Source organism: Serinus canaria, chromosome 4A (genome assembly GCF_022539315.1).
Source record: "Serinus canaria isolate serCan28SL12 chromosome 4A, serCan2020, whole genome shotgun sequence".
NCBI classification, from domain to species: domain Eukaryota; kingdom Metazoa; phylum Chordata; class Aves; order Passeriformes; family Fringillidae; genus Serinus; species Serinus canaria.
In genome coordinates, this window is record NC_066318.1 from 7,577,337 (window position 1) to 7,603,842 (window position 26,506).

At 45.8% G+C, this 26,506-nt stretch overlaps 2 protein-coding genes across 7 annotated transcripts in view; one reads left to right on the forward strand and one right to left on the reverse strand.

Annotated features, from left to right (window-relative positions):
- The window catches only part of PLS3 (plastin 3), a 49,802-nt gene extending 35,040 nt beyond the window's left edge, over positions 1–14,762 (forward strand). For all 6 annotated transcript variants that reach the window (XM_030228915.2, XM_018914387.3, XM_018914388.3 and 3 more), the window contains 14 exons: positions 1,029–1,192; positions 3,444–3,573; positions 4,004–4,136; positions 5,442–5,523; positions 6,158–6,323; positions 7,402–7,544; positions 8,900–8,995; positions 9,523–9,718; positions 10,360–10,438; positions 10,597–10,711; positions 10,831–10,964; positions 11,825–11,948; positions 12,509–12,633; positions 13,447–14,762. In XM_030228915.2, the coding sequence (XP_030084775.1) occupies positions 1,029–1,192; positions 3,444–3,573; positions 4,004–4,136; positions 5,442–5,523; positions 6,158–6,323; positions 7,402–7,544; positions 8,900–8,995; positions 9,523–9,718; positions 10,360–10,438; positions 10,597–10,711; positions 10,831–10,964; positions 11,825–11,948; positions 12,509–12,633; positions 13,447–13,579 (1,820 nt within the window). In that variant the 3' untranslated portion in view covers positions 13,580–14,762. The remainder of the gene's footprint in view (positions 1–1,028; positions 1,193–3,443; positions 3,574–4,003; positions 4,137–5,441; positions 5,524–6,157; positions 6,324–7,401; positions 7,545–8,899; positions 8,996–9,522; positions 9,719–10,359; positions 10,439–10,596; positions 10,712–10,830; positions 10,965–11,824; positions 11,949–12,508; positions 12,634–13,446) is intronic.
- Positions 14,763–17,525: 2,763 nt separating this feature from the next.
- On the reverse strand, positions 17,526–18,884 carry LOC103816548 (nyctalopin-like). The gene has a single exon (XM_050974534.1). It carries the CDS (start codon positions 18,801–18,803, stop codon positions 17,526–17,528), a length of 1,278 nt encoding a protein of 425 aa, XP_050830491.1. The 5' UTR covers positions 18,804–18,884.
- Positions 18,885–26,506: the final 7,622 nt, after the last annotated feature.

The window sequence follows — 26,506 nt, forward strand, 5'->3', positions numbered from 1 at the left end:
ATGAACTCCCCTGGGCTGTCTGTAGCACTTGCCTACAGCAAAGGGATTTTAGCATCCTGTTACTGAGCCAGTAACAGCACAACATGCCCTGAATCCCTGCCTCCCCAAAGGTGGGGCTGGAGGGTCATACTTATGTCTTGAGGTGTGAATCTGGGCTGTACAAACTACTTCAAATGCTCTGTCTGCTTGTGGACCCAACCCTGCTGAAATCTGGGTGCCAGCTCTGCTGTGAGCAGCACTCTGGGGATGCTGGATTTGCCACGTGTGGACAGTAGATGTGGTGATGTCCCCAAAGAGGTTGGGATCTGTGATGTGCAAAGCTCCAGTGTCACACTAGATTCTTGTTTTCTTCCTCAGTTTAGTAGGTGACACTATCTCACTAAACACATGGTGCTGCTGTGGCTTGGTGATAGACTGTGAAAGCAAATGTCCTGGCAGAGCATTCTTGGGCAGCAATAAAATATCTGCAATTTGCTGTCAGTGTTAAATGGAGAATATCATTGACAGTGTGATAAAAATGCAACAGCAGAGCTGACTTGGTGTTTTTAGTTCAGAATGTAAGAGGTGCTGTGTTTCATGGCCATCTATTTTTAACATGCAAAGGCTGTGGCATTTAGATGTAAAAAGAGACATTCTGGAGGTTGTTTATGAAAATACAGATGTTCTGTTGTGAAACTTTAACACCAGACTGGTCACATGTGCCCAGAGTCATCGTGGTCAGTCCTGCTTCAAAGCTGCTGCTGCCAGGGCTGGAGGGTTCCCAGGCCTTGTGCTGGGGCACTCTCTGAGGATGCTGTGTGTATTTGCTGGGTGCCTTTGGTCCCTACAGGTGTCCTTTGAACAATGTACTCCCTGATATATTTGGTGTGGCCATCCTGCTGTGTGCCCAGGTCCCCAGTGTGCAGGTTGCTCTCCGTGAAGCTCTTGGACATGGGGGTGGGGGGGTCACGTTTTGCCCCTCTCTTGGGGGTCAGTTCTGTCAGGTACAGACAATTCTAAACCCTTCTGCTGCCTCTTCTCTTCCTCAGACCTCAACAGCAATGGGTTCATCTGTGACTACGAGCTGCACGAGCTGTTCAAGGAGGCCAGCCTGCCTCTCCCTGGGTACAAAGTGAGAGAGATCATCCAGAAGCTCATGATTGATGGTGACAAGAACAAAGATGGCAAGATTAGTTTTGAAGAGTTCGTCTATGTAAGTGATATTTCTGAATTGCCTGCAGCCTGGGGGGGCACTTTTAGACAAAGCTAAGGAGAAGTGGTCAAACCTGACTTCTCAGCCACTTACCCTAATCCTAATTTTTTTTTTGACAAACTCGTCATTCTAGCCATGTAAATTCTTTGTACAGTTATCTGTATATGATCAGTCTTTTGTGCTGTTATTGACAGCCTTTAGATTTGGACAGAGGAGAAATATTGGTTGGTTTTTGAACAAAAGCCAACCAAGCAACCAAAAAGAATCCATGTGGTTTTACTGTGTGATGGCTTCATTGGAGGCCAAAATACTGTTTCCACATGATGTGACAACTGGAAAGAAAGACTTGCAGTGATCCAAGCTTACAGTATTTACTGGAAGCTATTCAGTTTTTCCAGGCACACAGATGAATGCTTGTTTTCCCTGTGTATCAGTATTATTTCCTTTCTTGGTTTAATGGGACTACAAGTATTTGCTAAAGAGCTGAAAGGGCATTTCAAGACACACTTGGATTTGTGTTAGGTGCTAATCTAGGAAAATTCCAATCTCTTGCTTTGAAAGGGAAGAGCAGGAATAAGGTGATGGGTACAAGGTGGAAGATCAGTGTTTTTTATTAAAAATAGGCCAGAATTTAAACATTTATTAATTTTTACAAAAGCACAAGACTTCTTCAATGTTTTTCATCTTTTTGATGCTCTGATGACCGAATGCTAAAGGAGTAATTAAAGTATGTGCAGTACATTGAAGGAGCTGTTTTGTGTCAATTAGTTTTCTTGATATTTCTTAATTTATCTTCACTTTCTGTTCCTTAATTGTTTTCAGACCCTCTGAACTTTTTGAGTTCGGAGTCAACTAGTAAGTTGGGGTTTGCAGTTTGTAAACACTTGCATGCTGGGTGCATGTTTCAGCTGTTGGTTTGAGCTGGTCCATGACTCTTTGCACTAGAAAGGAAGAAATAAATCTCCTCTGTCACATTTGAAAATACCAATGATTGAGTAAAGACAAAATGTCTTAGGGCAGCTGAGGTGTACACTAGCAGCAATGCTTAGCTGTATGATTTTTACAGACTGAACTCTTGCTCTGAGCATTTTTGCTGGAATTTATGATCCAAAGAATGCCATGAACTGTCTTTACATTGGGACCAAGTGACTTAGTGGTACCTCAGCATTCGAGCACATATTCTCAGGAATATAGTAGTTAACCCAGGAAATTTTAAAATAAATAGGTCTAAAACAACATCCCTGTGGTTAAAGCCAACCAACCAGAAATCCCCCAACTTTTGGACTCTCAGATCTTCTGTCAGCTTTACCTGATCAACCTCTGCATGCCATCAGGGGATTATTTAACTGCACTGTATTATCATTTTGACTTGCCACCTTCCCTGTGTTGAAGGGACAGGGAAGGTAAGGTTTGACAACCAGCACCCTGGCCCTGTAGTTTCATTATCCTTTTCTGGGTAGCCTTTAGAGAACCTCTACACATTTAATTTGTGTTTTCAGCTTGGTTTAAACTAATTTAGCTTAATTTTGAGGGAGTTACAGTAGGCTTTCCAGCCACTGAATGTGTTTTTTACTAATAGCTGCTCAGTTCTGTAGGGCCTTGGGGCCACTAACAGTAGCATCCAGCCTGTACAAATGGCATGTGCAGTCTTCTGTGCTAAAGCATCTTTCTGCCCTCCAGCAAGAGGGTGTTTCACCAGTTAGGTGAAGCCTGCTGTTGAGGAAGGGGGAATCTTTACTTGGAGCACTCATTGTTAGACTTTATTGCAGATTTGACTGTTACATGCTTAAAGAGAGTTGTTGTTGGGTTGTGGATGAAGTTTTTTGTGTGAAATAAAGTCACAGTCACATGAGCATCTGGCTTACACAGAAAGGTTAAAATTGCACCACAGCTTTCTCAAGTTTGGCCCTGCAGGACCTGCTGCATGTGTTACCTGTGCTCAGACTGCAAAGGTTTTTTGGTTTTTTCCTTGTGGTCTTTTGAAATCGACTTGTAAAGGTAAATCTATGCAAGGTACTTCATGCCTAATGCTTCTGTTTCAGTAGGCACTTGCAGTGTGTGTTTGGGAAAGTGGGATGACTGCCCACTGTCCATGTCAGATTTAATACCACTACACCCTTGCTGGGCCCTTCACAATTGCTGATTTTACTGTGAAGTTTGCTTTAAAGCTGAGAATAAGCAGCTCCTCCTGTGGTCCTTTTTGCTTACGAAGATGGATTTTTCTTGCCTAACAGAGCACTTTCAATTGTAGATTTTCCAAGAGGTGAAAAGCGGCGATATCGCTAAAACGTTCCGAAGAGCCATCAACAGGAAGGAGGGAATCTGTGCCATTGGGGGCACCTCAGAGCTCTCCAGCGAGGGCACCCAGCACTCCTACTCAGGTACCACTCTGCCTCTAACTCTGCTCTGGGGGTTTGGGAGGCTCAATGCCAAAACCAGCCCATTTCTACCACACCATGCCATGTGCTGTGCTCTAGTTCTCTGAGAGCTGAGTGATCTCGCGTCAGGGTGAAAGCAGGACAGAATTTATGTGCTGCAGATTTAATAGTGTTTAAGTTAAATGTGTTCTTATTTGCTTGCTGATGAAGTCCTTGTGTCTCACTTGAGTATGATAAAGTTGTTAAGTAACAAGTTAATAACAGGAATATTCTGATAGTTGTGAGCATCTTCTTTCTTAAAACTTCATGTGACTAATAAGATGTGTGGTAATGATAGAGGGGATGTTATTTCCTGGGCTATTATACTCTGCTTCTTTTGGGAAAATCTTTGTTATGAAAAAACCTGTATTAAATTTATGATTGGTTATCTTAGAGGAAGAGAAATATGCCTTTGTAAACTGGATCAACAAAGCCCTGGAAAACGACCCCGACTGTCGGCACGTTATTCCAATGAACCCAAACACTGATGACCTGTTCAAAGCGGTGGGAGATGGGATTGTGCTGTGGTAAGTCATGATGGCTCCTGAATTATAGAAGTTAAAAATCAGCAAAATAACTTTCTGAAAATGCAGTTTGGGGAATTTTCATCCTGTTCTAGGCTGGTTTTGTGGCTGGTGTGTGTTCAAAACGTGTTTTGCACATATAAAAAGAGGCTCAGTCTCTCAGGCTTTCATTGCCACTGTGTGATGGCTCAGCTTTGGTGCCAGCTGATACTTTCATCCAGTGCTTTTGTTTGGGCTTGAGACTGAGTTTGCTGAGGGGGCAGAAGGAGCTTTGTGGGAGCAGGAGTTGTCCTGGTGCAAACTCAGCCTGGTGCTGGGTAGCTTGAGGAGAGGCACATGTGATAAATGACCCATTCTCTTGGGTGTTTAGGCAGACAGTGTTCTCCATGGGAATGTTAGTGACCTTATTATGCATTAACCCAAAAAAGGATTTTCTGGGAGTCTTCTTGTTCTTTTTAATAACTGCACTGAGTAGGTTTGGTGACTTATTCTGTTACATGCTGAGAACAGAAGGCATCCAGGGCTGCTAAATACCAGCAACCTTCTGTGTATGAGATTTTTGTTGGTTTTATGGGTTAGGTTCATTTGTTTTATTTTAAGTGAATTAATATAGTGGAGAACTGGATCAACCTGGAATTTCAGGATCTCTGTATCAATACACAAAGTAAGTCTAAGTGAGTTACCTCTTCTCTTTAACTGCTTTTATTTTCTAACTTTAGCTCATGATGCATATTTTTAGTGTATTTATTTCCCAAGTTTCAAGTAATTCATGGCTTTGGGCAAAGACTGAACTGAGTAGGAAGTAGTTCATACTATAAAGTTTAAATTTGCCATTTTTGGTGTTGATTAAAAATTCATTGTGCTCACATGCTCCCCACTGAGCTCTCCAAGTGTTTGTTCTTTTTTGGGGCAGGTTTTCTTGCCAGCAGTAGTAAACCTTTACAATAGGAGGAAGTTTGTTGTCTTACCAGAATGTGCAGTGGATGTCAGCAGAGCATTGAGTCTTCACTAGTTCAGGGACTGCACTGTGAATAATTCATGTGCTCTTTTTGCTCCAGCAGCTGAGATCAGTAGTGGCTGGGAACATGTTTAAAGTTTCAGGCTTAGCTATTAGTTACAAATACAGTCTTGATAATGTAAATATTAACTTCTGATTTATGCAGTCTTGATTTTTATGTAAAAAAAAATTACACAAAAACAAGCAGGCTAAAGGGAATGTGCTGTGGTGAGTATTGTCACAGTGCATTGAGTTTTGTTCAGATTAAATACTAAATGTTGTTCATATATCCCTGATTTTCCTCCTAACAGCAAAATGATCAATCTTTCTGTTCCTGACACAATTGATGAGAGAGCAATTAATAAGAAGAAACTCACACCATTCATAATTCAGGTATAAAGCATTTCTGTATTTTATTTTCTGAAATTCATATTAATATAGAATTAATGAATGTAGCATGGTGGCTCAAGGCATTATTGTGGAATGTTGAAAGGAGCAAATTTTATAGCTTCTGTTTAATTATTAAATGCAGTTTTGTACCATGCATAATTGACAGTTCTGTGGGCATGGTTAAAGAATGCTGAATTAATGACAAAATGGGTAAAGTGGCTGAAGTGTTGTGCACATGTGATACTGCTGTGGGGATTATGTGCAGCACTGTCTTTTTTAAACAGTGTGATATTGGTGTTAACCATGAATCATTTCATACTAGGGCAGGTTGTTTTTGTGAGGATCCCTCTGTGTGTGTAAATTAGCACTTCTCTAGCCTTGTTCTCCTCGATGCCACTAGATGCAACTAACTCAGAGGCTGAAACTAAATACCAGAGGCTGAAATTAAACCCTGGTGCCTGGTTCAGTTCTTATTGATTCAGCCTGCTGCCACCACAGCTGCCTTAAAACTTCAGCTGGGAGTGTTTCCTCTGAGCTGGAGCAAGGACAAAGGGGGAACCTGCACTCTGCTGGTGCTGGATGAAAGGGAAAGCAGCATCTCCCTGGGCTGTGTGTGACTGGGCTCTGCTGTTTGCAGGAGAACCTGAACCTGGCCTTGAATTCTGCCTCTGCCATCGGCTGCCATGTTGTCAATATTGGTGCAGAGGACTTGAGGGAAGGGAAGCCCCACCTGGTCCTGGGGCTGCTCTGGCAGGTCATCAAGATCGGCTTGTTCGCTGACATCGAGCTCAGCAGGAATGAAGGTAAGGAAATCCTGAGTGATTCCTCTGCAGCATGGGCACAGCATGGCTTGTGCTGTCAGCCCCAGCCCTGCCTCTGCCTCTTCCCCCCCTCCTCTCTGCTGGGAGGAGGATCACTGGGGCATGTGCCAAACTGAATGTTCTCCAGCCTGTTGGTAGCTGTGCAGCAGGGTGGTGCAGGTGGGCTCTGCCAGCCTGGTGATGTGTATCAGCCTTGGAGGGCTGGCTGAACACCAGCCTGTAAGTCAGGATGCAGCTTGGCTTCAGCCTGGGCACACACTGCTTGGTGATGCCCTAGGCTGCTCCAGCTGCAGGCTCCTGTGGTGTTGGGATGTGGCAAAAGCTGCTTGGATCCTTTTAGGATTATAGACAACTGCATGGCTTTCTTAAAAAAAAAAAATTAAAAAGGGGGCTTCAGCTCTGGTTATTTGGTTCTAAAATCCTCCTTGCTACTGTCAGTGGAGCAGCTTGAGCTCTCACTTTGTCCTTGGTGGTGAGAGACTGATGCTGCAGGGCTCTCCCTGTGCTCCCTTGGTCCTGTATGACAGCCTCCAAAATTTAAACTTTTCAAATTATCTGAAGAGCTCTGATATTCCTGCATGTGCTATCAGAGCATCCAGATGGATGGAAGGGCTTCAGTGTCTTTTATTTAAGCTTCCCCATCATGAAGTGTTGACATTGTTTGGTTTAGATTGAAAATTCATGGCAAAGGAAGCACTGGCCAGCTGAAAGGGTGCTTATCTTGGCTCCTTTGGGTTTTTTTAATGGTGCTTATGAAACTGCTTGGAAGCATTTTTCATTGACATAGAAGTGCATTTGCATTTAGCTTCCTGTCATCAGCTTAAAAGACTGCACATGAAGTCCAGAGAATTTTGTTACAGAAGAAAAGGGAAAATACTTTTTTACGTATATATTTCTAGATCATTTATACTCCTCTCTGTGTAACAAGCAACTCAGGAAAACTCTGCTAATACCCAGAATATTCTGTCATAATCAGTAGATGGTATTGTACCCCCTGAAATCTTGCTGCAGCTCGAATTCTGCAGGTTTGACTCTCCCCTCACAATCCTTTTTCTTGTAGCACTGGCTGCCTTACTTCGTGATGGAGAAAATCTGGAGGACCTTATGAAGCTATCCCCAGAAGAGCTGCTCCTAAGATGGGCCAACTACCACCTGGAAAACGCAGGCTGGCACAAAATCAGTAACTTCAGCTCAGATATCAAGGTACCAAAGCTCTCCTGGTTGGCAGTGCCTGGGAAAAGGCTGGGAGCTGGACAGGGATGTGTTTGCATTGCAAATGAGGCCTTTCATCCTCAGGCAGGACCTTTCTTGACCCTAACACACTGAGTGCTCTTACCAGGGGGGTTTGGGTGTTGTTTGTGAGGTCCTGCAGTGCTGTTCTCTCTGCCATGAGGGTGAGCCCAGTGCTGAACTGTTTCCTCCAGTGTGCTGTTGTGTGTTTTAATCAGCTGTGGAACTGGTATTGCTCATATGTTTGCAAATGTCCTTAATCCATGTTTTGGTGGAGATAGCAGGGGGAAATGCTTCACTGGAGAGTGAGACTTCCACACTCTCTTGGCATTTCATCTAAACTGTCATGGGCTGGAGAGAGGAAGGGAGACAAGAGCTCTTGTTCTTCACCCTGGGTTTAGTAGGAATGGGAGTGGGGACTCCTAAAGCTGCTTTTCACTTGTGAGTGGGGGCACTGGTGAGAAATAAATGGAGGGAGGTGACTGTGGGTCAGTGTGGGGCATCTGGACACTGGTCTCAGCAGTTTTCTGGAGCTTATTCACATGGCCAGCAGTTTCAAGTAGGAGAAAGAAAATTGAGATAGAAAAATAAATTGATAATTGAGGTGTGTGAGGATCATAGATCTGACCTGTTGTGTGCATGGTCACTCTTATTTCCAACTGCAAAATTACTTACAGTTTTGCTGATAGCTGTTGGCTTCTCTGGTGCATCCCCTAGACTGCCATGATATGCTGAGGTCCTCCTTAGTGCTGAGGACCAAAAGGACATGTAGCTAATAGATAATCACCACAGCTCTTGGCTCCTCCTGCTCTGTGACCATCCCTGGCCTCTCTCCTCCAAGCTGTTCTAGCTAATGTGCAGGCACAGAAGAAAACATTCAGACATCTTTTAATCAGCTTTTTGCTTGGAATTTGTCTTCACTGAGCCACTTTCATCATTGCTGTGGCAGTAGGAATGGCTGCCTTGTTTAGAGGTTAGGGCAGCCTTGGGGCATCTGGGGGCCGTGAGTGTGGGTCATGGGGTCATTGCTTCCTCCAGCCACTGCAGAGGTGGCTGTGACACCAGAGCTTGTAGCAAAGGCAGCTTTCAAACAGTCAAACCACATAATTGTCATCTTACATATTTCTAACCTTTTCCCTTTGTTTCCTTTCCTGCTGCCTGGATTTCTACCATTGTGCTCTCTTTTAAGCTTACAGATTTTGGCAATTCAGTAAAGGTACATAAGCCAATTATGCATGGTGACTTGCTAAAAATGAGCTTGAAATGAATTGTTATGGTGTATTCACTGCTGTGCAGGAGAACTGAATTTTCTTTTTCATTCATTCCAGGATTCCAGAGCCTATTTCCACCTCCTCAATCAAATTGCCCCCAAAGGGCAGAAAGAAGGAGAGCCTCAGATTGATATTAACATGTCGGGTTTCAATGTAAGTATTCAGGCTGTCATGTCCTCATCCTGTAGAATCCTGAGCTCCCTGTACCCTGTCATTGCCCCATGACATCTGGGTAACCTGGTATCTTAATTTCTGGAGCGTGTACAGTGTCAGTGACCGTGTGCACACCTCAGGTGTGTGCTCAGTGAGTGCTTGCTGCCAGCCTGGTCACTACCCTCCAATTAACAGAGATGATTGAGAATTCCTCTGTGGGCTTGCTCCATTTGGGAGCATATTGACTTCTTTTGAGCCACCAAGTTCCAAAAGCGTTAAAATTTGACAGCATGTCAGCTTGGAAAGAAAAGATTGCTAAGAAAATGCTAAGAAAAACAGCAAGAGAAGCCGTGACAATGGCACAGCAGCAGGGGTCGGTGTGTGTGCCTCATCCCTTCACCCAGCTTGTGACTGATGCCAAACATGGACTTGTGACACTGCTCCAGACAGTGGTCAGGAGCTTCCCATCTGCTGTGCAGTGCAGCCCAGTGTGTTCCATGACAGCTGTTGTCCGTTGATCCCTGCAGGAGAAGGATGACCTGCGCAGGGCAGAGTTCATGCTGCAGCAGGCAGATCGGCTGGGCTGCCGGCAGTTCGTCACGCCGGCCGACGTGGTCAGTGGCAACCCCAAACTCAACCTGGCCTTCGTGGCCAACCTGTTCAACAAGTACCCAGCACTTACCAAGCCTGAAAACCAGGACATCGACTGGACCCTCTTGGAAGGTGATGGCCGTTATCAGTCACAAAATTAGCAGGAGGGGACTGGCTAAAGTAAACAGTTGTGTCACTGGAGGCTGTGCCCTGCAGAGGTGTCTCTGTTGAAGTAACACCTATGATTTGAGGCTTCAGTGCTGCACTGGTTGTTTACTCATTTGGGGCAGATGAGAAGGGCACCTGGCAGCCTGTTCAGCTGCTCTGACCCTGTTGTGGAGCCTGAACCTGTAGGCACACTGCCAGCACCCTGTCACTCACCATGCCGGGGAATTTGGTTTTGCCATTTCCTGTGATGGGCAAGGAAACCTCAGAAATGCAGTGAGATGTCCATGGGAATGCTAATTGTTGGCACAACTGGGACTGGGCTGTGACAGCAGTTAGCTAACACCCATGTGAAAGACCTTTCTGCTCCTTTTTCTTGCAGAAAGTGCAAAAGGCTCTTCTGAGGCCTGAGGAAATCAAAATAACATCCAAGACTAGATAGCAGGGTCACCCTCTTCCTTTGAAATAAATGATTAAAAAAATACTCTTTCTCTGCTTAAACCTCCTGGTGAGCTCTGCTGCTCAAAGCTCCCTGCCTTGCAGGATGGAAATCCCTGCTCAGCTTTGAACTTGCAGAATTTGCAATGAACCTGTTTTCCATCATGTAGGAGAGACACGTGAGGAGCGGACCTTCCGCAACTGGATGAACTCCCTGGGTGTGAACCCCCACGTAAATCACCTCTATGGGTAAGCTTTAGGCTCTTGGAAGACACAGCTCTTTTTTTCTTTTTATTGTTGTTGAAATTACAAACACCTGTAAAGAATAGTAATTATTCATGATGTGACAAAGTCAGAGTGCACTCAATTCTTGTAGCATTAGACTTAATCCGTGTTTTCCTCTGTAGTGATCTCCAAGATGCACTGGTAATACTGCAATTATATGAGAAGATCAAAGTTCCCGTTGACTGGAATAAGGTTAACAAGCCTCCTTACCCTAAACTTGGAGCAAATATGAAAAAGGTAAACATGTCAAAAGACTTTAAAGGAAGCCATGGACACTAAAACTTCCTGTTTGAGGCTTCCAGTCCAGTGTGGGTGTTTGTGAGTGATTTTGCTGTTTAAACTCTTGTCTTGTGTAGCTGGAAAACTGTAACTACGCTGTAGACTTGGGAAAGCATCCAGCTAAATTCTCCCTGGTTGGCATTGGAGGGCAAGATCTGAATGATGGAAACCCAACGCTGACACTGGCCTTGGTCTGGCAGTTGATGAGAAGGTAGGACCCCTCTCAAACATGTCAAAACTGTGAATGTACAGAATTTGGGAAGTTTCTTCCATGAGAGCATTGTATTACCTGGAACAGGTCATCCAGAATTAGGGTCAAACCTCTGTCCTTTGGGGGGTGTCTGAGACACCTGGACAAAACTGTGATAGAGCTGCACATGACAGGCTGGAGCAGACACCTCAGGACAGCCTGTTGGTGGACCTGTGATCATCCTGTGACAAGGATCACCTCTCTCACCTGCTCAAGTCTGGTCCACAAGCAGAAAGCCTGACCAGTAAATTACACAACTTAAATGTTCTGATTTTTAGTTGGAAATTGGGAGGGAAATGTTCTGGGGCTGCTTTATAGATCTTTTTTTTTGTGTTGGAATGGGGGAAAAAAGAAACTTAATAACAGATAAAATTGATCTTCCTGTTACCTAGTTCTGTAAAATTGTAAGATTATGCAAATATATGTCTGGAAAAAAGGTGTGTGGTAGCTCCTAATTTGACATTAGAGGTCTGAATGCCAGCTCCTGAGGTAATCCACACCTTTTAGGTAATGTGTTACCCCTATGGAGCAAATTCTCAATGTTAAAACAGTTTAACAAGTGTCCTGAGCCCAGGCAATTTTCTGAGCTCCTATTAAAGGACATGAAATGCTAGAAAGATTAATGCTTTAACAGAAATCACACTTCAGATAAGATACATGGTTCTTTCTATTTGCTAAAGGAGTTAAAAAAAAAGACAAACCCAAACCCAGAGCTGAGACTATGTAAAGGCTTTCCAAGCTGCCATGGCTCATGTTGCATCCTGGCTGCATGGCTTTGTCCTGGCTCTCTGCCTAATCTTGTTCTCTCTGCTGGTTCTCAGGTACACACTGAATGTCCTCGAGGACCTGGGTGATGGTCAGAAAGCCAACGATGACATTATAGTCAGCTGGGTAAACCAGACCCTGAAAGAAGCTGGCAAGTCCACCTCCATCCAGAACTTCAAGGTACAGGTTCCCTTCTTGCCTACAAAAGGATACAAATGCCCAAAATTTTTTTCCTCAGTTGGAGGAACAGCAGGGGCATCTTAGGGAGGAGTTTAAACAGGGCAGGATTCAGACTGTGCTGGGAACTGAGTGGCTTCAAGCTGCAAGGCAGGAGAATGTTTAGGACTGCCCATAGTGGGGAATAGTGCCTGAGGAGGGAGGATGAGCAGGATCTGGGGCAGAGGTGGGAGGTGAGATGCTGGCAAGCAAAGGGGCTGGAGCTGGTGTGCATTTGGAGGTGAGCATTGTGCCTGGGGCTGTGCTCAGCAGGGCAGAGGTGCTGCCTGCACAATGATTACTACTTTGGATTTCCAGAGCACTTGCAGTAAATTGGAGTAACAGTGTTGTGTTATCACCAAAGCTGAGGCAGCAGTTTGGCTTTCCCTCTGGACCACCTGGGAATAGTCACTAACTTTGAAAAGGCTTGTTTACAACTTCTTTGGTTGCATGTTGGAGAGCAGCTGGATTGAGGTGAGAATTATGGGCACTCATCTTTACTTCTCTGTCCCTGTATTCTCTAGGACAAGACTATCAGCACAAGCTTGGCAGTTGTGGATTTAATCGATGCCATCCAGCCTGGCTGTATCAACTATGACCTAGTAAAGACTGGTCACCTATCGGAAGATGACAAGCAAAATAACGCTAAGTAAGTTTGCTCTCTCAGAAGCTGTTTGCCATTGAAAGGGTGCACATTCAGTGTGCTGGCCTCAAGCTGCAGGTGTTTTGACCAGTTTATTGCTGTGGCTTTCAGTCTCTTTTAGCACAGTACTTTGTACACAGGCAGCACTTATGAAATCGAGTTGCTGTCCTTGCCCGTGACACTGGAGGGAGCAGTTGGCTGAGCTCTGGCTGCTGAGAGAAATGCAGAGCAGCTCCAGCAGTTCTTACCAGTGATACTCCATTTCTCACCTGTTTCTTCAGGCACTTGAAGTGTTCAGCTGGTGGCTTGGGGTTTTGAAATTGAACCCTTGTATGTCTTATGTCTTGTTGAATCATCACAGATTGTCAAGTTTAAAGTATGCATATTAAAGCATGCCTTTGAAATGCGTGTTCTGTGACTGTTCTGCAGTGGCAGAATGACAGCAAAATTTCTGGCAGATAATAGTCTCACTTTGTTATTCATAAGGAGCAAACAGAAAAGGAAGTGTTACATGATTAATCCTTCATTATATATGCTATTAGCCATAACAAATATTAATTAAGATTCTTTAACTGTCAGTAAAGTAGACTTGACATTCAAAGGTCAATTTGCACATTAAAAACACTTTACTATGGAAAAGGAAAACAGCAAAAAATGAGAAAAACTTGTAAAACAGAAGGATGTGGTGTGAATAAACTGTCCCACATCTTAAATCTTAATAAAGAATAGGTGAAATTGTGTTGGATGGGGCAGGATTTGACTTGCCATTTCCTGGTAGCAGTCTCAGTGCTGACCACCTTATTTTTCCATGGTGAATAGGTATGCTGTGTCCATGGCAAGAAGAATTGGTGCCAGAGTTTATGCTCTTCCAGAGGATCTTGTGGAGGTGAAGCCAAAGATGGTCATGACCGTGTTTGCCTGCTTGATGGGCCGAGGAATGAAGCGAGTATAAAAGGGATGATCCACGTCAAGAAAAAAAAAACCAAAATGCAACAAAACCCAACCTGCCACCCTGGGTGCATGAGTAGCAGATGGGCTGTGACCACGTTGAAATGCTGTTGGCCTTGGAACTGTTGAAGTTCAAAGGACTTTGTTTTGCTTTGCAAGACAAATTTATTAAAATTCTCAGGGGGAGGAGTTATAACCAAGAGATGCGCTCTTTTCCCAAAGGAAAGTTTAACTTATCAAGAGCTCACAGAAATGCATTCATAGCAGACCTGCATCTTGCAATATTGCTCTGGAGCTGTTTTCACTCCATTATTTCTCAAATACTTGATGTGTGGTTTTATACCATTGAGGGCTATATAAGGTGGTTGGTATAAGTTGTAATGGAAACAAATCTAATTTCTATCTGCAGTCCACTTTAATTTCTATCATACAGTCCAAGCATATTTTAGGTTTGACCACATCCTTAATTTTGCAAATAAATCTACAGTACAAGTTGGGACCTGCAGGCCAGCTCGCAATGCTAAATGAGAAATGTGTAATTAGGAAGATGTACTTCCTCTGGTATTCTTTGTACATGGTGCTTTTTTGTACATCTAACTATTTTGATTACTTTACAAATAAAGCATGGCAGTTTTTTCTCTTGCTGCTTATAAAAAGGGGTTTTTTGTTTGTTTGTTTGTTTGCTTTTTAAGGTTATACTGCATATGATAATACCACCATCCTTGGACCTCTTGCAGTAACATGTGATCATGTTGCTGATGGCACGGTTACACCTGAGAATGGAAGTGAATGCATTTTTGTATGCATCTTGGTTCAGTTCTGTGCACCTAGAAAATAATTTTTACAAAAATCTGCATGAAAACTATAACTTTTTTATTTAAAATGCTGTTAGATACAAAACCATACTACATTGTGGAGAGGTTTTGTGCAGGGAAGAGGCAAATGGTATAAACAGCAGGGTTCAGTAAAGTGAACAGCAAATGTGCTGGAATATAAAATTATTTTTAGAGATAAATGGAAGGAAGCATTGTCGCCAAAGAAGGAAGATGCTGTATCCATAGGATTTCATATTCTCTTGCTTTGGCAAGCTGTTTGCTATATTTTGAGATCATATTGCTATTCCAAGCTATTCAAAGTGATGTAATATGGTGGCAAAGCATCAGTTGAAATAAAAACATTTAAATACACGTTTCTCTCCTTATTTGCACTGACCCAGCACTGCAGCCTGTCTTCAGTTGCAGCTGGTGCCCCACACACAGTCTTCACCTTTATTGGCCTGATGTAAATCTGTTGCCAGGTACTGGTCCTTCAGAGCATGGTGAGAGTTGGTGCTGCTGGCAGCACAGCAAAGTTTGTTTGAAGCAGCAGCTTCTGTGTTGTTGTGCCTTGGGGACTTCAGAGGATTAATTTAGTGAAAGGGAATTAATTTTCCTGTGTGTAGGAGATGAAAAAAGGCCAGGTGAAAAGGAGATATTTGACAGGGAGCTGAAGAGGGGCTGGGGCAGCTGGGAGGAGATGAGCAGGAGCCCTGCCATCTGCAGGGGTGGCACCAGCTGGGAGTGCTCCCTGCTCTGGGTGTGGGGTGTCAGAAAACCACCCCAGTGATTCCCTGCACGAAGCCTTGGGCAGAGCTGGCTGGAAACTTTCCACTGGGACAATTTTTTTACAAGAAAAGTATGTTAACAAAGCTTCCCACAGGAAGTTGCATGTTTTCACTCAAGATGGAGCGATATACCGTAAGTAGAGTCACAGCCATCCCTCTGAAACTGTTCTGCTGATTTATGGCACTGGCTGGGGGTGTGGTGGGATTAAGGTCAAAATTCTTGGACTTTGGAAGTGGCCGTGTGCATCTGTACTGTCTTGTCTCTTTTGCCTCTGGTACCAGGTTAAAGGGGCAGAAATGGGTACTTTGACAATTACAGAATGGGAAAGTGTCTCCTTGTGCTGGATGCATTTAAGAAAGAAAAGTTTGGGGGCCAAGCAAAGTGGATCTCTCACACTGAAGGTCCAGTGCAGCCAATCAGGACAAACCCAGTGCTTTCTCTCCAGTGAGCACTCTTAACAGCAGGTTTTCAAATAGTTTGTTTTGTCAAACACCCCTCAAATTTTCAAATCACATCAAGGAGATGTAAACTTCAGCACGTTTCCTTCTTCCTGCAACTCTTCTTGCTCTTTGATAATAAATTATTTGTTAGTGTTTATACTTTGTTTTGCTTCTTCAATTACATGCATTTTGGTTTGCAAGGTTTTTTTTAACGGTGTCAGCTTTGTTCAAACTAGTTTTTTTTTTTTTAAGTTGGACTTGCTGCTGGCCTTGTGGGTGCATGTTGTCCTTATCCTTCATCTTAAGGTCTTCCTTCAAATGTCTTGCCAGCCCAGACTGACTCTTCAGGACCTGTGTGTTCTGGCCTTCTTGTATTCCTTGCAAGTTTCATTTTTTGTGGATTAAAAATGTGGCCACATGTTTTCCCTGAGCATACTGTGTATAACTTGTTAAATAGTTCTATGACTTTTTATCATAGCACAGAAGAAGCAATTTAGTTGTGTTCCTGTTACTCTTTAATGAGGTGGTGGTGTAAAAGTGGAAGGAATGTTTTCTCAAAGTGTTCAGAGAATGAAAGGCTCTTGTCCATATAAATTTTTCACCAATTTGTATTATTCAATAGAAAAATTTGAGTATTTTAGGGACTTAAGAAATTGCTGAGGTGGACTTTGCTTGCTTTTTTGCTTCTGCCTTTTTCTATTGCAGCTTGATAGAGAGTAATGCAAAATCAAGAAACCAGCTGGAGTATTTTTCCACCACTTCTCAAAGTATGTGAAGCTGAGGGAAGTGAAGATGATGAAACAGCACAGACAAAGTAAGCAAAAATTTATTGTATTGACCATTAAATGCTTTGCACAAACCTAACCACAAATATAATGAGGTGCAGCATGTGTGGTTTTGTGAAGCCCCCCTTGTCCCTTCCCTGGTGTAACAGCAAAGGTTGGTCCTGCTCTGCACTCCATGGCAGGCTTCCCATGTCAAATTGTGCAGGTTTGTGTGTTTTCAGCCCCAAACAAGGGTTTATTTCTCTCCTGCCTCTTATCAGCTTGGGATAATTTCTCTAAGGACAGGGACAAATGTGGTGTGTCTGGCACACATTCCTTTGCTTCCTTCTGTGAGCACCCAGTAAACATTGGATAAGGGCTTTTAATATACCTGCACAAATGGAAAATTCCATTTGGGAGGACAGAGAAGGCTGAACTGTCTCCCAGCAGCTGAAGGGAGGCAGTCTGGGGATGTGGCACTGGAATTGTACTGTGACAGAGCTCCTTAACAGCATGCAGGGAAGCACAACTTGTACAGACCATCCCTGAGACAAATGAGCTCCTTGCAGGGCTAAATGCAGAGCCACATTAGCCGAGGTTCAGTGCTGTGAGGAACACCTGAGTGATGAAATGTTTTACATGGTGGTGGTTTTGCCCACACCTCCAGCACTGTCTTACATTCCAGCAGCAGAGATCTCCATGTGCCCACAGTGGGAAGGTACCACGTGCTCACAGTGATGCTGATGGGCCTTTTCTAAGGACTCCAGATGTCCTGGAGCACGTGCAGTTGATTCCTATTTCATCAGTACCCAGTATGGGCTGGGCACAGGAAGGCAGCCCCTCCCAGGCAGGTCACACCTGGCTGTGGTCAGTTGGGAAATGGGGAGGGCAGAGGGAATTGTGCTTCCCAGCCCCACATCACCAGCACAAGCCCCAGCCCTGAACTTGCCAATGTTGGCATTTGCATTGAATTTTGGCGTTAGCATTTCAGATTAGAGTATTGCCCATAAAGGAAATAATATATTCCTATATAATGAAATTTCTTTATTTGCATATAAAATCCATCTGCCATCAAAACCATGGTTCATAAACACATTTCAAGAAAACGAATCAGCTGCCTCCACTTTATGAGTGAAACCCCATTAAAAGGTGGCCAGCAGGGTGCCCCATCCCCTCTCACTGTACCAGGTGTGGCAGGCGAGTGCCAGCAGGATGAGCTGGCCGGGCAGGGCGGGGGGCCTGGGCGCCACGCTGGTGCCAGCCCCCCTGCACCTGTCCTCAGTGGGCAGCTCCAGGGGCACGGGGCAGTCCCCCAGGAGCCCGGGCAGGGGCTGCTGGGGGGCTGTGCTGTTGGCAGGGCCCGGGAAGGAGCAGCCCAGCCCCTGGATGAGCGCGGCCGTCCAGCGCCGGAGCCAGAGCGCGCTGCAGTCGCAGCTCCAGGGGTTGTGGGACAGGAGCACGTACCTCAGCCTGGGCAGCGAGGAGAACAGGCGCACGGGCAGCGAGCTGAGGTTGTTTTTGCTCAGGTGGAGGAAGTGCAGCTTGTTTAGGTACAAAAAAGCCGAGTCTGAGATGGAGGAGATCTGGTTGTTGTTCAAGTACAAGTTTCTCAAGTTGAGCAGCTGCCTGAAGGCGCAGTCGACGGCCGTGATTCTGTTGGCTTCAAGGTGCATGGTCTTGAGCTGGATCAATCCTTCAAAAAGCTGATTAGGCAAATCAGTGATGAAGTTGTGGCCTAAATTTAACATGTCCAGTCTGAGAAGCTTTGAGAAAGCTCCGTTTTGGATGATCCATATCCGATTCTTCCTGAGATTGAGATCGTTCAGGGTTTCCAGGTCCTTCAGGGAATCTCTGCCGATGGCCTCTATGTGGTTGCCCTCCAGGGACAGCCTCGTGAGGCTGGAGAGGTTCCTAAAGGCTTGTGGGACATACCTCATGTTATTGGAGGCTAAATCAAGCCTTTCTAAAGAAGGCAAGTGTGAAAATAGAAGTGGGTGGATTTCGAAGATGTTGCAGTGGGACAAATCCAGGCTGGTGAGGTTCAATAGTCCTCTGAAAGTGTTTGCATGCAGGTGGGTGAGGCGTGAGTTCCTGCTGAGGTGCAGCTCTTGCAGTCTGCTGAGAGCATGGAAAGTTCCTGGGGTCAGGAAAGTCAGGTTGTTCCCATCTAGCCAGAGGCTGTGAAGGAAAGTCAGGTTTCTGAAGGTGTTGGTGTTGAGATTCCGCAAATAATTGTTGGAGAGGTTTAGAGAGATGGTGGAGGGTGCTATTTCTCCAGGCAGGGTTTTCAGTCCAGCTCTGTTGCAGAGAATGGTCTCTTCAGGTGTACATTTGCACATGCTTGGGCATGAATTGGAGCCATTCATACCCAGCCCAGCCTTTGCTGCACAAGTAAATATAAATATAACGAGAGAGAACATGACCAGCCACACATCAGCCACAGCATCTAATACCTGATGGAGAGTAGAGAAGGAGGCAGGAAAAAGAGCATGTACCTTTTTGGGCAGGTGAAGCACAGGCAGGGCAGGGTTGGTTGGACTGTGCACAGTGAAAATAAATCAGCTGGATCCTCGTGCTGCAGCCCCATGGGGATTAAGTGTTTGGGCACGTCAGAGCTGATTAAGTGCTGCCCTGAGAGCAGGGAGACTTCTCAGCCCAGGGTCATGCTCTGACAGTGGTTTTTCTCACCTCCTGCCCTCTGCAAACAGCAGCAGGTAACAGACTTCCCCTGGCAGCTGTCTGGGAGAGGCTCCTGCTCATGGCTTATCGCCTTTCTCAGAGTCTGCTTGGAAGCTGGCTCAAAAAAACTTTTCTGGGAGGAATTTTGGTGATTTTCTCCAGCTAGAGCTTCAGCAAAGGCAGTGGAAAGTGGCTGTGGAAAGTGGCTCTGCCATCCAGGTGTGAGGTGAGAGCTCTCACACTGACAGATGCCCCAGGCTCAGGGATTTCCCTTGGTGATGGCTGTGACTCTCCTGCAGATGGGAGACAGCCAGGAGCTGTGGAAGCTTCATGTTCTCTGTCATGAGAGACCTTTCTCTGACATTTTCTCTGTGAAAGCACAGGGGAGTGCTGTGTCCTGCCAGTGCCTCTTCTTGGGATAAGCCCTGAGCCATCTATGAGGGGTGAAAAATGGTCCCTGTGGTTGAAACGTGGAGCACCCCAAGGGCACACTGTCCTTCCCAGGGCACTGCTTGTCTCCAGCAGGTCTGAAGATGCCACTGAGCAACTGGAGCTGGACTTGCATCCCTAAAAATCTGTGTCCTTGCCCTGCTCTGTTTTGTATCCTATATCCACAGAGCAAAGGGAAAGTGCATTTGGGGGCCTGAGTGATGAACTCAAGAGCCAAGGATCAGCAATCTCCAGACTGATCATTCTGCAGGAGGACCAGACCCAGGACTTGCAGCTGATGGGTCAATAATGACCAAATTGCTGCACTTGTTTTTGTCACTCTAAATGTTTCTTTTCCACTTCTCTCTGCTGGAGTTCTCATGTGTTCTGATGTACTTGAAGCACCTTTTGTCAGCCCCCTGCTTCCAGTGCATTTCCTTGCTCTTAATTTCTTGTTCTGGCTCAGCTTTTTCCTTTTTTTTCATGTTTTACAGGTTGGGTTTTCTTTTTCTCCCTTGTTCTGTCAGCTCTGTCCAGACAGTGGCTAAACCCCCAAATATACAGTATGCCCAGCAGTAAGTGTGACCTGGACAAGCTTGCAGCTCTGTTGTTTTCTCAGCAAAAGCAGATTATATTTCCTGTGCTGTTAAATCACTATGTTGGCTTCAGCTAGTTCTGTTTTCTTCTTCATTTTTTTCAAGCAGCAATCCCCTGAAGAGCAGCTTCTCCCTGGAAGCTTGGCCAGGATGATCATGTTGTGTAATGGAGACCATCTTCCAGCTGTAAACAACATCATTTATTTAGTTAGACAGGCTTTGGTGCAGTGTTACTGGGAGCCAAAATCTGGTTTCCACCACGAGCAGCAGTGCTGGCACCATGCCCAGGGGCTGGTCCTGGGAGCCCCAGAGGAAGGTGGAAATGTGCCCTGCTCACCCCATCCAGCTGATTGGGTCTGGGGTCAGGCCAAAGGTTTGGGTGGGTGAATCTTTGTTTCCTGGGTTCCTGGCTCAGCTGGGACTGCTCCTTCCAGGACATCACCTTGGAGGGCTGTCCTGCTGCTGGGGTCTCCATGGCTTCTCCTGCCTCCTGATGCAGCACAGCTGGGAATACCCATCCCTCCGTGGCTTTGTCAGGGCAGCCCTGTGAAGGAGACAGGATCCTGCTGATCTCTGTGCAGAAGAAGTGAGCTGCAGTGTGTGCTGGGAAATGCTTTTGCCTTTAGCTGATGTTTGTAGCTCAGGCTGAAAAAGATGGATCTCTTGTTCTGGTGTCCCTTTTATTCTACACAGGCTTTATTTCTGGTTGTAGTTCAGGTTGTAATTCCAGCAGTGTCACCATGTTCTAGCTCTTGGTAAAGCCCAGTGCTCTCTGTGGTGCAGCTCTCCTTGATTTCATATTGGAAATTTTCAGACCAAAAGCATTGCTGCCAGATGTTGCTTAACTGGACTCAAACACTGTGGTGGAACAGGACCATTCTGCTGCAGAATGTTTCCTTGCTTTATTGCCTAAAGGGCCAAGGAAACCCATAAGTATCAAAGTGACCAGATTTTTACACTTTGTCACAGCTTTGGCAATTCCAGTTTCTGCCTGTAAGGATTCCACAAAGCATGGAGGTGGGGTGGCAGCTGCCTTGAGAGGATTTTGGCTGTAACAGAGTGGCCACAGGAATGTCCTGTGTGTGCTGCAGTGCCCACCAGTGCTCCTGTGCTCAGCATTGCTCCAGCTTCCTGAGCATCTCTACTGCAGTCACTGCCACACCAGGTGCTGCAGAGACAAGGTAAGGATGTGCTCCTTGAGAAGAACTGACACGTGAGTTTTTTCTCCACCTACCTTTCTGGCAAACTTTCCCTTTATGGTCTGTTCAAATATTAGCATCCTGCTCTTGGGTTCCCTTTTCCAGGCTCAGCTCTTTGTGCTCCACGTGCAGGGACTCTGACTGTCTCTCTCCATCTGCTTGGAGGGTTTCTGGAGTGCATCATGTGTTTTGGCTGAAGTGGCTCATCCACCCTGCTTCAGTGGAAAAGCTGAACCATTGTAGGTCTTCTCTTAAAATGTATCCCACCCACCACATGACCATGGTTGTGTTTTTGTCTTTTTTTCAGTCACTGATTTATCTGACATCTGGGATTTATAGCCCAGCTCTTTCCCTTCAGAAATTGTTTGTAGCTGATGTCAAGAGCCTTGCCTAATACTGTGGATTTTAAGGAGATGAATTCTCTTTAGAAGATGGAGGCAGTAGTCAAAACTTCTACTTTGGGATGTTCTTGCTGGTCTAATAAGTTAAAAGAGCAAGGTTTGCATTCTTTAAACTTTTTGTTGAGAAAAGTTGGAATTAGTAGAATCACTTAATAGCTTTGTTGGTTAAAAGATTGATTCAATAATGTGGAATATGCAAATGTCAGAAATAATCTGACACCCCCTAAGCTTTATCTAGCTGGTGAACTCTCCTTTGTGTGTATCTCAGTATTCTTGGAATATCAGAGGAATTTCTAATAAAACACTTAAAAAGTGGGAAGCTGTTTGCAGTGGTTATAGTTCAAAATAGCAAAGGGAGGAAGATTTTTATTTTTAAAAGATCCCTGGAAAGAAACCCTTTGGGTGCTCTGTAACTCTACAAAAATTTCTACAGAGTCCTAACCCTTCCTAAATACCACCTTGAGACCCTAAAGAGAAATGTGAAGCATTCTCCCCATCCTTTAAATGCCAGGCCATATACAACTATATTAGTTCAAATAAAGCAGAAGTTAGACAGGAGGGAACTCTCTCCCACAAGATCTGGGCACTTCTGCTGCTCATCACAGCAACTGGTTTGAGAGAAGTGAGGAGAAAATGACCTGTACTGATAAATGATGAAAGCTGGCTGTGGTTCCTGTTGTGGTCTCAGCTGCTGAAATGCTGCTCTGCCACTGATGCTGCTATGCCATGAAGGCTCTGTGCCTGTTGTTGGCAAGCCCTGGAGTCTGGTGGTCTGTGTGTGCTGGGGGCATGGCTGGGAGCAGTGCAGCTCTCAGGGATGGAGTTTTGACCAAGTCCTGCTGCCTTCAGCAAGAGCAGACATGCCCCAAGAACAGGCAGTGGTGCCAGGGTGTGTGCACTTCCTGCCTTTAATAGCAACGGGCGCAGCTTGTTTTCAAAATCACTTATCTGCTTGTTTTCTCTACTCCTTTTAGTAGCTTGTAAAATGCTTACAGCCAATAATTTGAACAAACAATGTCATGGAGGATTACCTCGATCTTGGCAGTGCTGTTGGCTGGACACAAACATCTCTCATAAAATAAATGCTTTGGAGAAGTTTTCTGCATGCTGAAGGTGGGAAGGGCATCCCTCTTCCCTCCCTAATGCCTCTGTCACACTCACTGAGCTGCTCCAAAACTGACCTCTTCCAGCACAGAAGGTCTGTTCTCTCAGAGCATCTGATGGGCCCATCTGGGTGGCCCTTGTGGCCACTGCTGTGCTGCTGTGAAGTGAAAAAGCAGCACTTTAAACAGCTTAGTCCTTCCACATGAAGTCATGGCTCCAGCAGGGAGAATGGAGCACTGAGCAAGGTCTTGCCTTTGAGGATGCTGGCAGCTCTCCCTCCTGGCCAAAACACGGGGTTTGCAGACAGCCCCTGCCAGAACTGATCGTGCTTCAGAGGTACCTGAGCCAGCAAGAACCATGGGTGCTGGATGGGAGTGGGACTCACTGCCTCAACCTTCAGCCTTCCAGGTCAGTGCTCACAGCTGCTCCCTTCCCTGAGTCCCCAGAAAGGATGCAAGCAGTCAGCTTCTCTGGAGTGCTCTGGGGCTGGGAAGGGTGAGGTAGATTCCCCAGTCTTACTTGCAGGACTGAGCAATGAATCCCTAAAGAAACCCTTAAATAAACAAATGCAGGAAGGAGGAATGCTTAGAAAAGTTTATGGAATGCTGGAATGTTTGGCACAACACACCCCAGAATCACAGAATGTTCTGGACTGGAAGGGACTCACAAGGATCATCAAGTCCAGCTCTCCCAGCCCATGCAGGGATCAAACCTGCAATCCTGGCATTATTTGCACCATGCTCCATCCAGCTGAGCTAATCCCAGGCTCTGGCATGATGAAAATCATCATTGCCCTGGCAGCTGGTGCTGGATCCCCAACTCCTGCTGCCAGCCCTGGCACCAGAGAGTCAGGGCATCAACACCACACACAGCCACAGTGATCTGTGCTGGGTTATGCATCCTGGGGAGCACAGTTGTAAAAGATTGTTTTCCCTCTTGCTTTCTCCAAAAGGAACAAATCAAGCTCATGAATACAGTTTGCATCTGGATCTCACATTACTTGGAGCCTTTGGCAGGCTGGCAAGGTTTAGCCCCAGAGGTGGCTCTGACAGCCTGCTGGCACTGTCAGGCTGCTTGTTTGGAATATCCCATCTCTGACAGTGGCAGCACTTCCCTGCAAAATCCAAGACCTGGGACTTGGAGTGCATGGATCCTTTTCCTTTTATTTGTACAGTTGATCAGAAGGTGCCATTTGAGTTGTGGGTGGTGGTGGTTTGGGGTTTTTTGGGTTTGGGGTTCTTTTAAACACTTCTGGTGACTTTTGACCTCTTTAGGTGCATAGGCTTGAGGACAGAAAGACAAACCTCAGGGCTGTATGTGGGCCTGCAACAAATTTCTTGCTCCTCTTGAACGGTGAGTTTTTTTAGTTGGTGTCAAAGACATACTCAAAATCCTTCCCCAAATTCAACCCCCAGACACCTCAAGCTTCTACTAATTTAAAATCAAACAGGTCCTGTGTTGAAAACTCTCAGCTGTTGTAACTTTGCAGCCAGATGAGCAGTGAAAAAGCTCTGCCCTGTGCTGAGCTGTGTGCTGGGCTCTGCTGCAGCAGATCCATGTGCTGGATTCACCAGCCTGGCTGGAACACACATCCCACAGGCTCTGGGGGCATTGGCTCAGCTGCAGCATGACATGGGCAAGGTTCTTTTGTGCATGGACAACTTGAGCATCTGTTTTACAGCCACACAAGATGCTCAGAAACAGTGAGAGGAAGAAAGAAATAGTGGGGGAAATAGAGAGGGATTTGTATATTAGTGAGAGGAAGGTTTGCAGTGAGGACTTGGGATCAGATAAGGAATCAGGTGCACTGAGCATTGGCAGGGGAAAGAAGAGGAGCAGGAATTGTCAAAGGGCAGCCTGAGCTATGACCCCATTGCACTGCATGCATCAGGGCCATTTCTTGTCTGTTAAAGTCTCAATTCTGTAGGCAAAACAGAATAAACACAGTCAGTATCTGTAAGGATCAAAAGTTGTGTGGAAAGGAAAACCACATTTAAGTCTAAACAAGTAGTATTTGTTATTTTTGAAAAAGAAACATTCTTGTGCATTTTTCCTTCGCTGGGTGTTTGCTGAGGAGTGGAGCAAAACCTTCTACTGATGGTTTGTGTGCAACTAGCAGCAAAGACTCCCGGCTGAGGGTGTCCTGGCACATCTTGTTACCAAAAAAAAAAAAATAATAAATATGGTTCAGAGTGAATGCTGACATCTCAGGTCACTCACCAGTGGGCCAACAGTCCTGCAGACCCCAGGCAGGGTCCACACAGGGGAAGTTGGTGGCAGAAGGTGCATCTCTGCTCCTCTGCAGCAGGACTCATGATTTTCTCTCTCTTCTGTGTGCTTGCAGCCCAACAGTCCTGATCATGGACTGCTTTGTCATCATGTCCTTGAAGCAGTAAATCGTTGCACTGTGGTAAATAGAAATGCTGTGTGGGATTCCCTTTCTTTAAATAACTCAGTCTCCTTTTAGCACAGAAAAGGCTAAGAACTGGACTTTGAATTATGAGGCAGATAAAGACAAAAGCTGCCAAGGTCTTCTCTCTGCCTTGAATGCAGCACTCACCTCCAGGGGATGGGTGTATATGAGTTTGCTGATAAGCTTTTTCAACACTCTCTGAAGTTTTTCTGGTCAAAGACACAGCTGGGCTGTGGTGAAACTGGTGAGACTGTTCTCCACAGCCTGCTCAGCCCCTGGTTCCCCTGAAGATGCTGTTAAAGGGCTGTTTTCCATCTCTCCTCTGGGTCACTCTGGTATCAGTAGAGCTGGTGATGGCTGCTGTCCCTGGGGTGCTGCACAGTCCTGGAGCAGGGCAGGCTCTGGGGTTCCCCCAAGCCCCCCCAGTGGATACACCTCAACCCAAGGCTGTGCTGGTGTTCAGAGGATGGGATGAGCTTGGGTCCTGTGCTGGCCAGTGATTGAGAGCCAGGGGCAAAGGGATGTGTCACTGCCAGGGGCTCCAGTGGTTCTTTCTGTCTGGGACATGAACCTTGCTGGGGAGCACAGCACACGTGCCCCCAGCGGATGGGCAGCTGTTGCAGAGATCACACTCAGGCATCAGGGCAAAGTGTTTAACCCTCTGGGTGCTTCCTTTGCCCTGTTCTCATCCTCCAGGAGCCCCCTTGGAGCTCCTTCCATGGAGAGGAGGCTGGGGCCGGGCACAGCATGAGATGCAAGGAAGGAGCAGATGTACAAACTCTGTGTGTGGGAATGGGAGTTGGCATGAGCTCGTTTTGTCATGTCCTACCCCAGTGCAGCCTCAGAACCAAGCCTGCTGTCAGACACATCCTGCTGCCTGATTTGTCCTGATTTGTCCTGATTTGTCCTGATTTGTCCTGCTGCCCTCCTCAGCCCCAGCAGTGTGCATGTCTTTGCAAGGAATAGGGCATGGCTTTCCCATTCTGACTGGGGGATGGGATCAGCCCCCTTACCCAGGCAGGGCTGTTGTGAATGCAGAGATGTTCCTGCACTTTGTGTCTCTCTGTGTTCACATTACAGCCAGTTCTGCCAGGACTGACAGCCTATTTCATTCTCAAATGTGTTAGCCAGTGCCAGGGCTCCATGGACTGCACGGGAACCCCGCTGCCCTCAGAGATGCCCAGATCTTTCATGGAGGCTCCCACGTGTTGTGTGTGCATGTGGAGGGCAGAAAGGGGCTGAAAGAGTGGGTGTATCCTCCTGGCCCAAGAGCTGCAGTAGAAAACCACAGGGATATTTGTG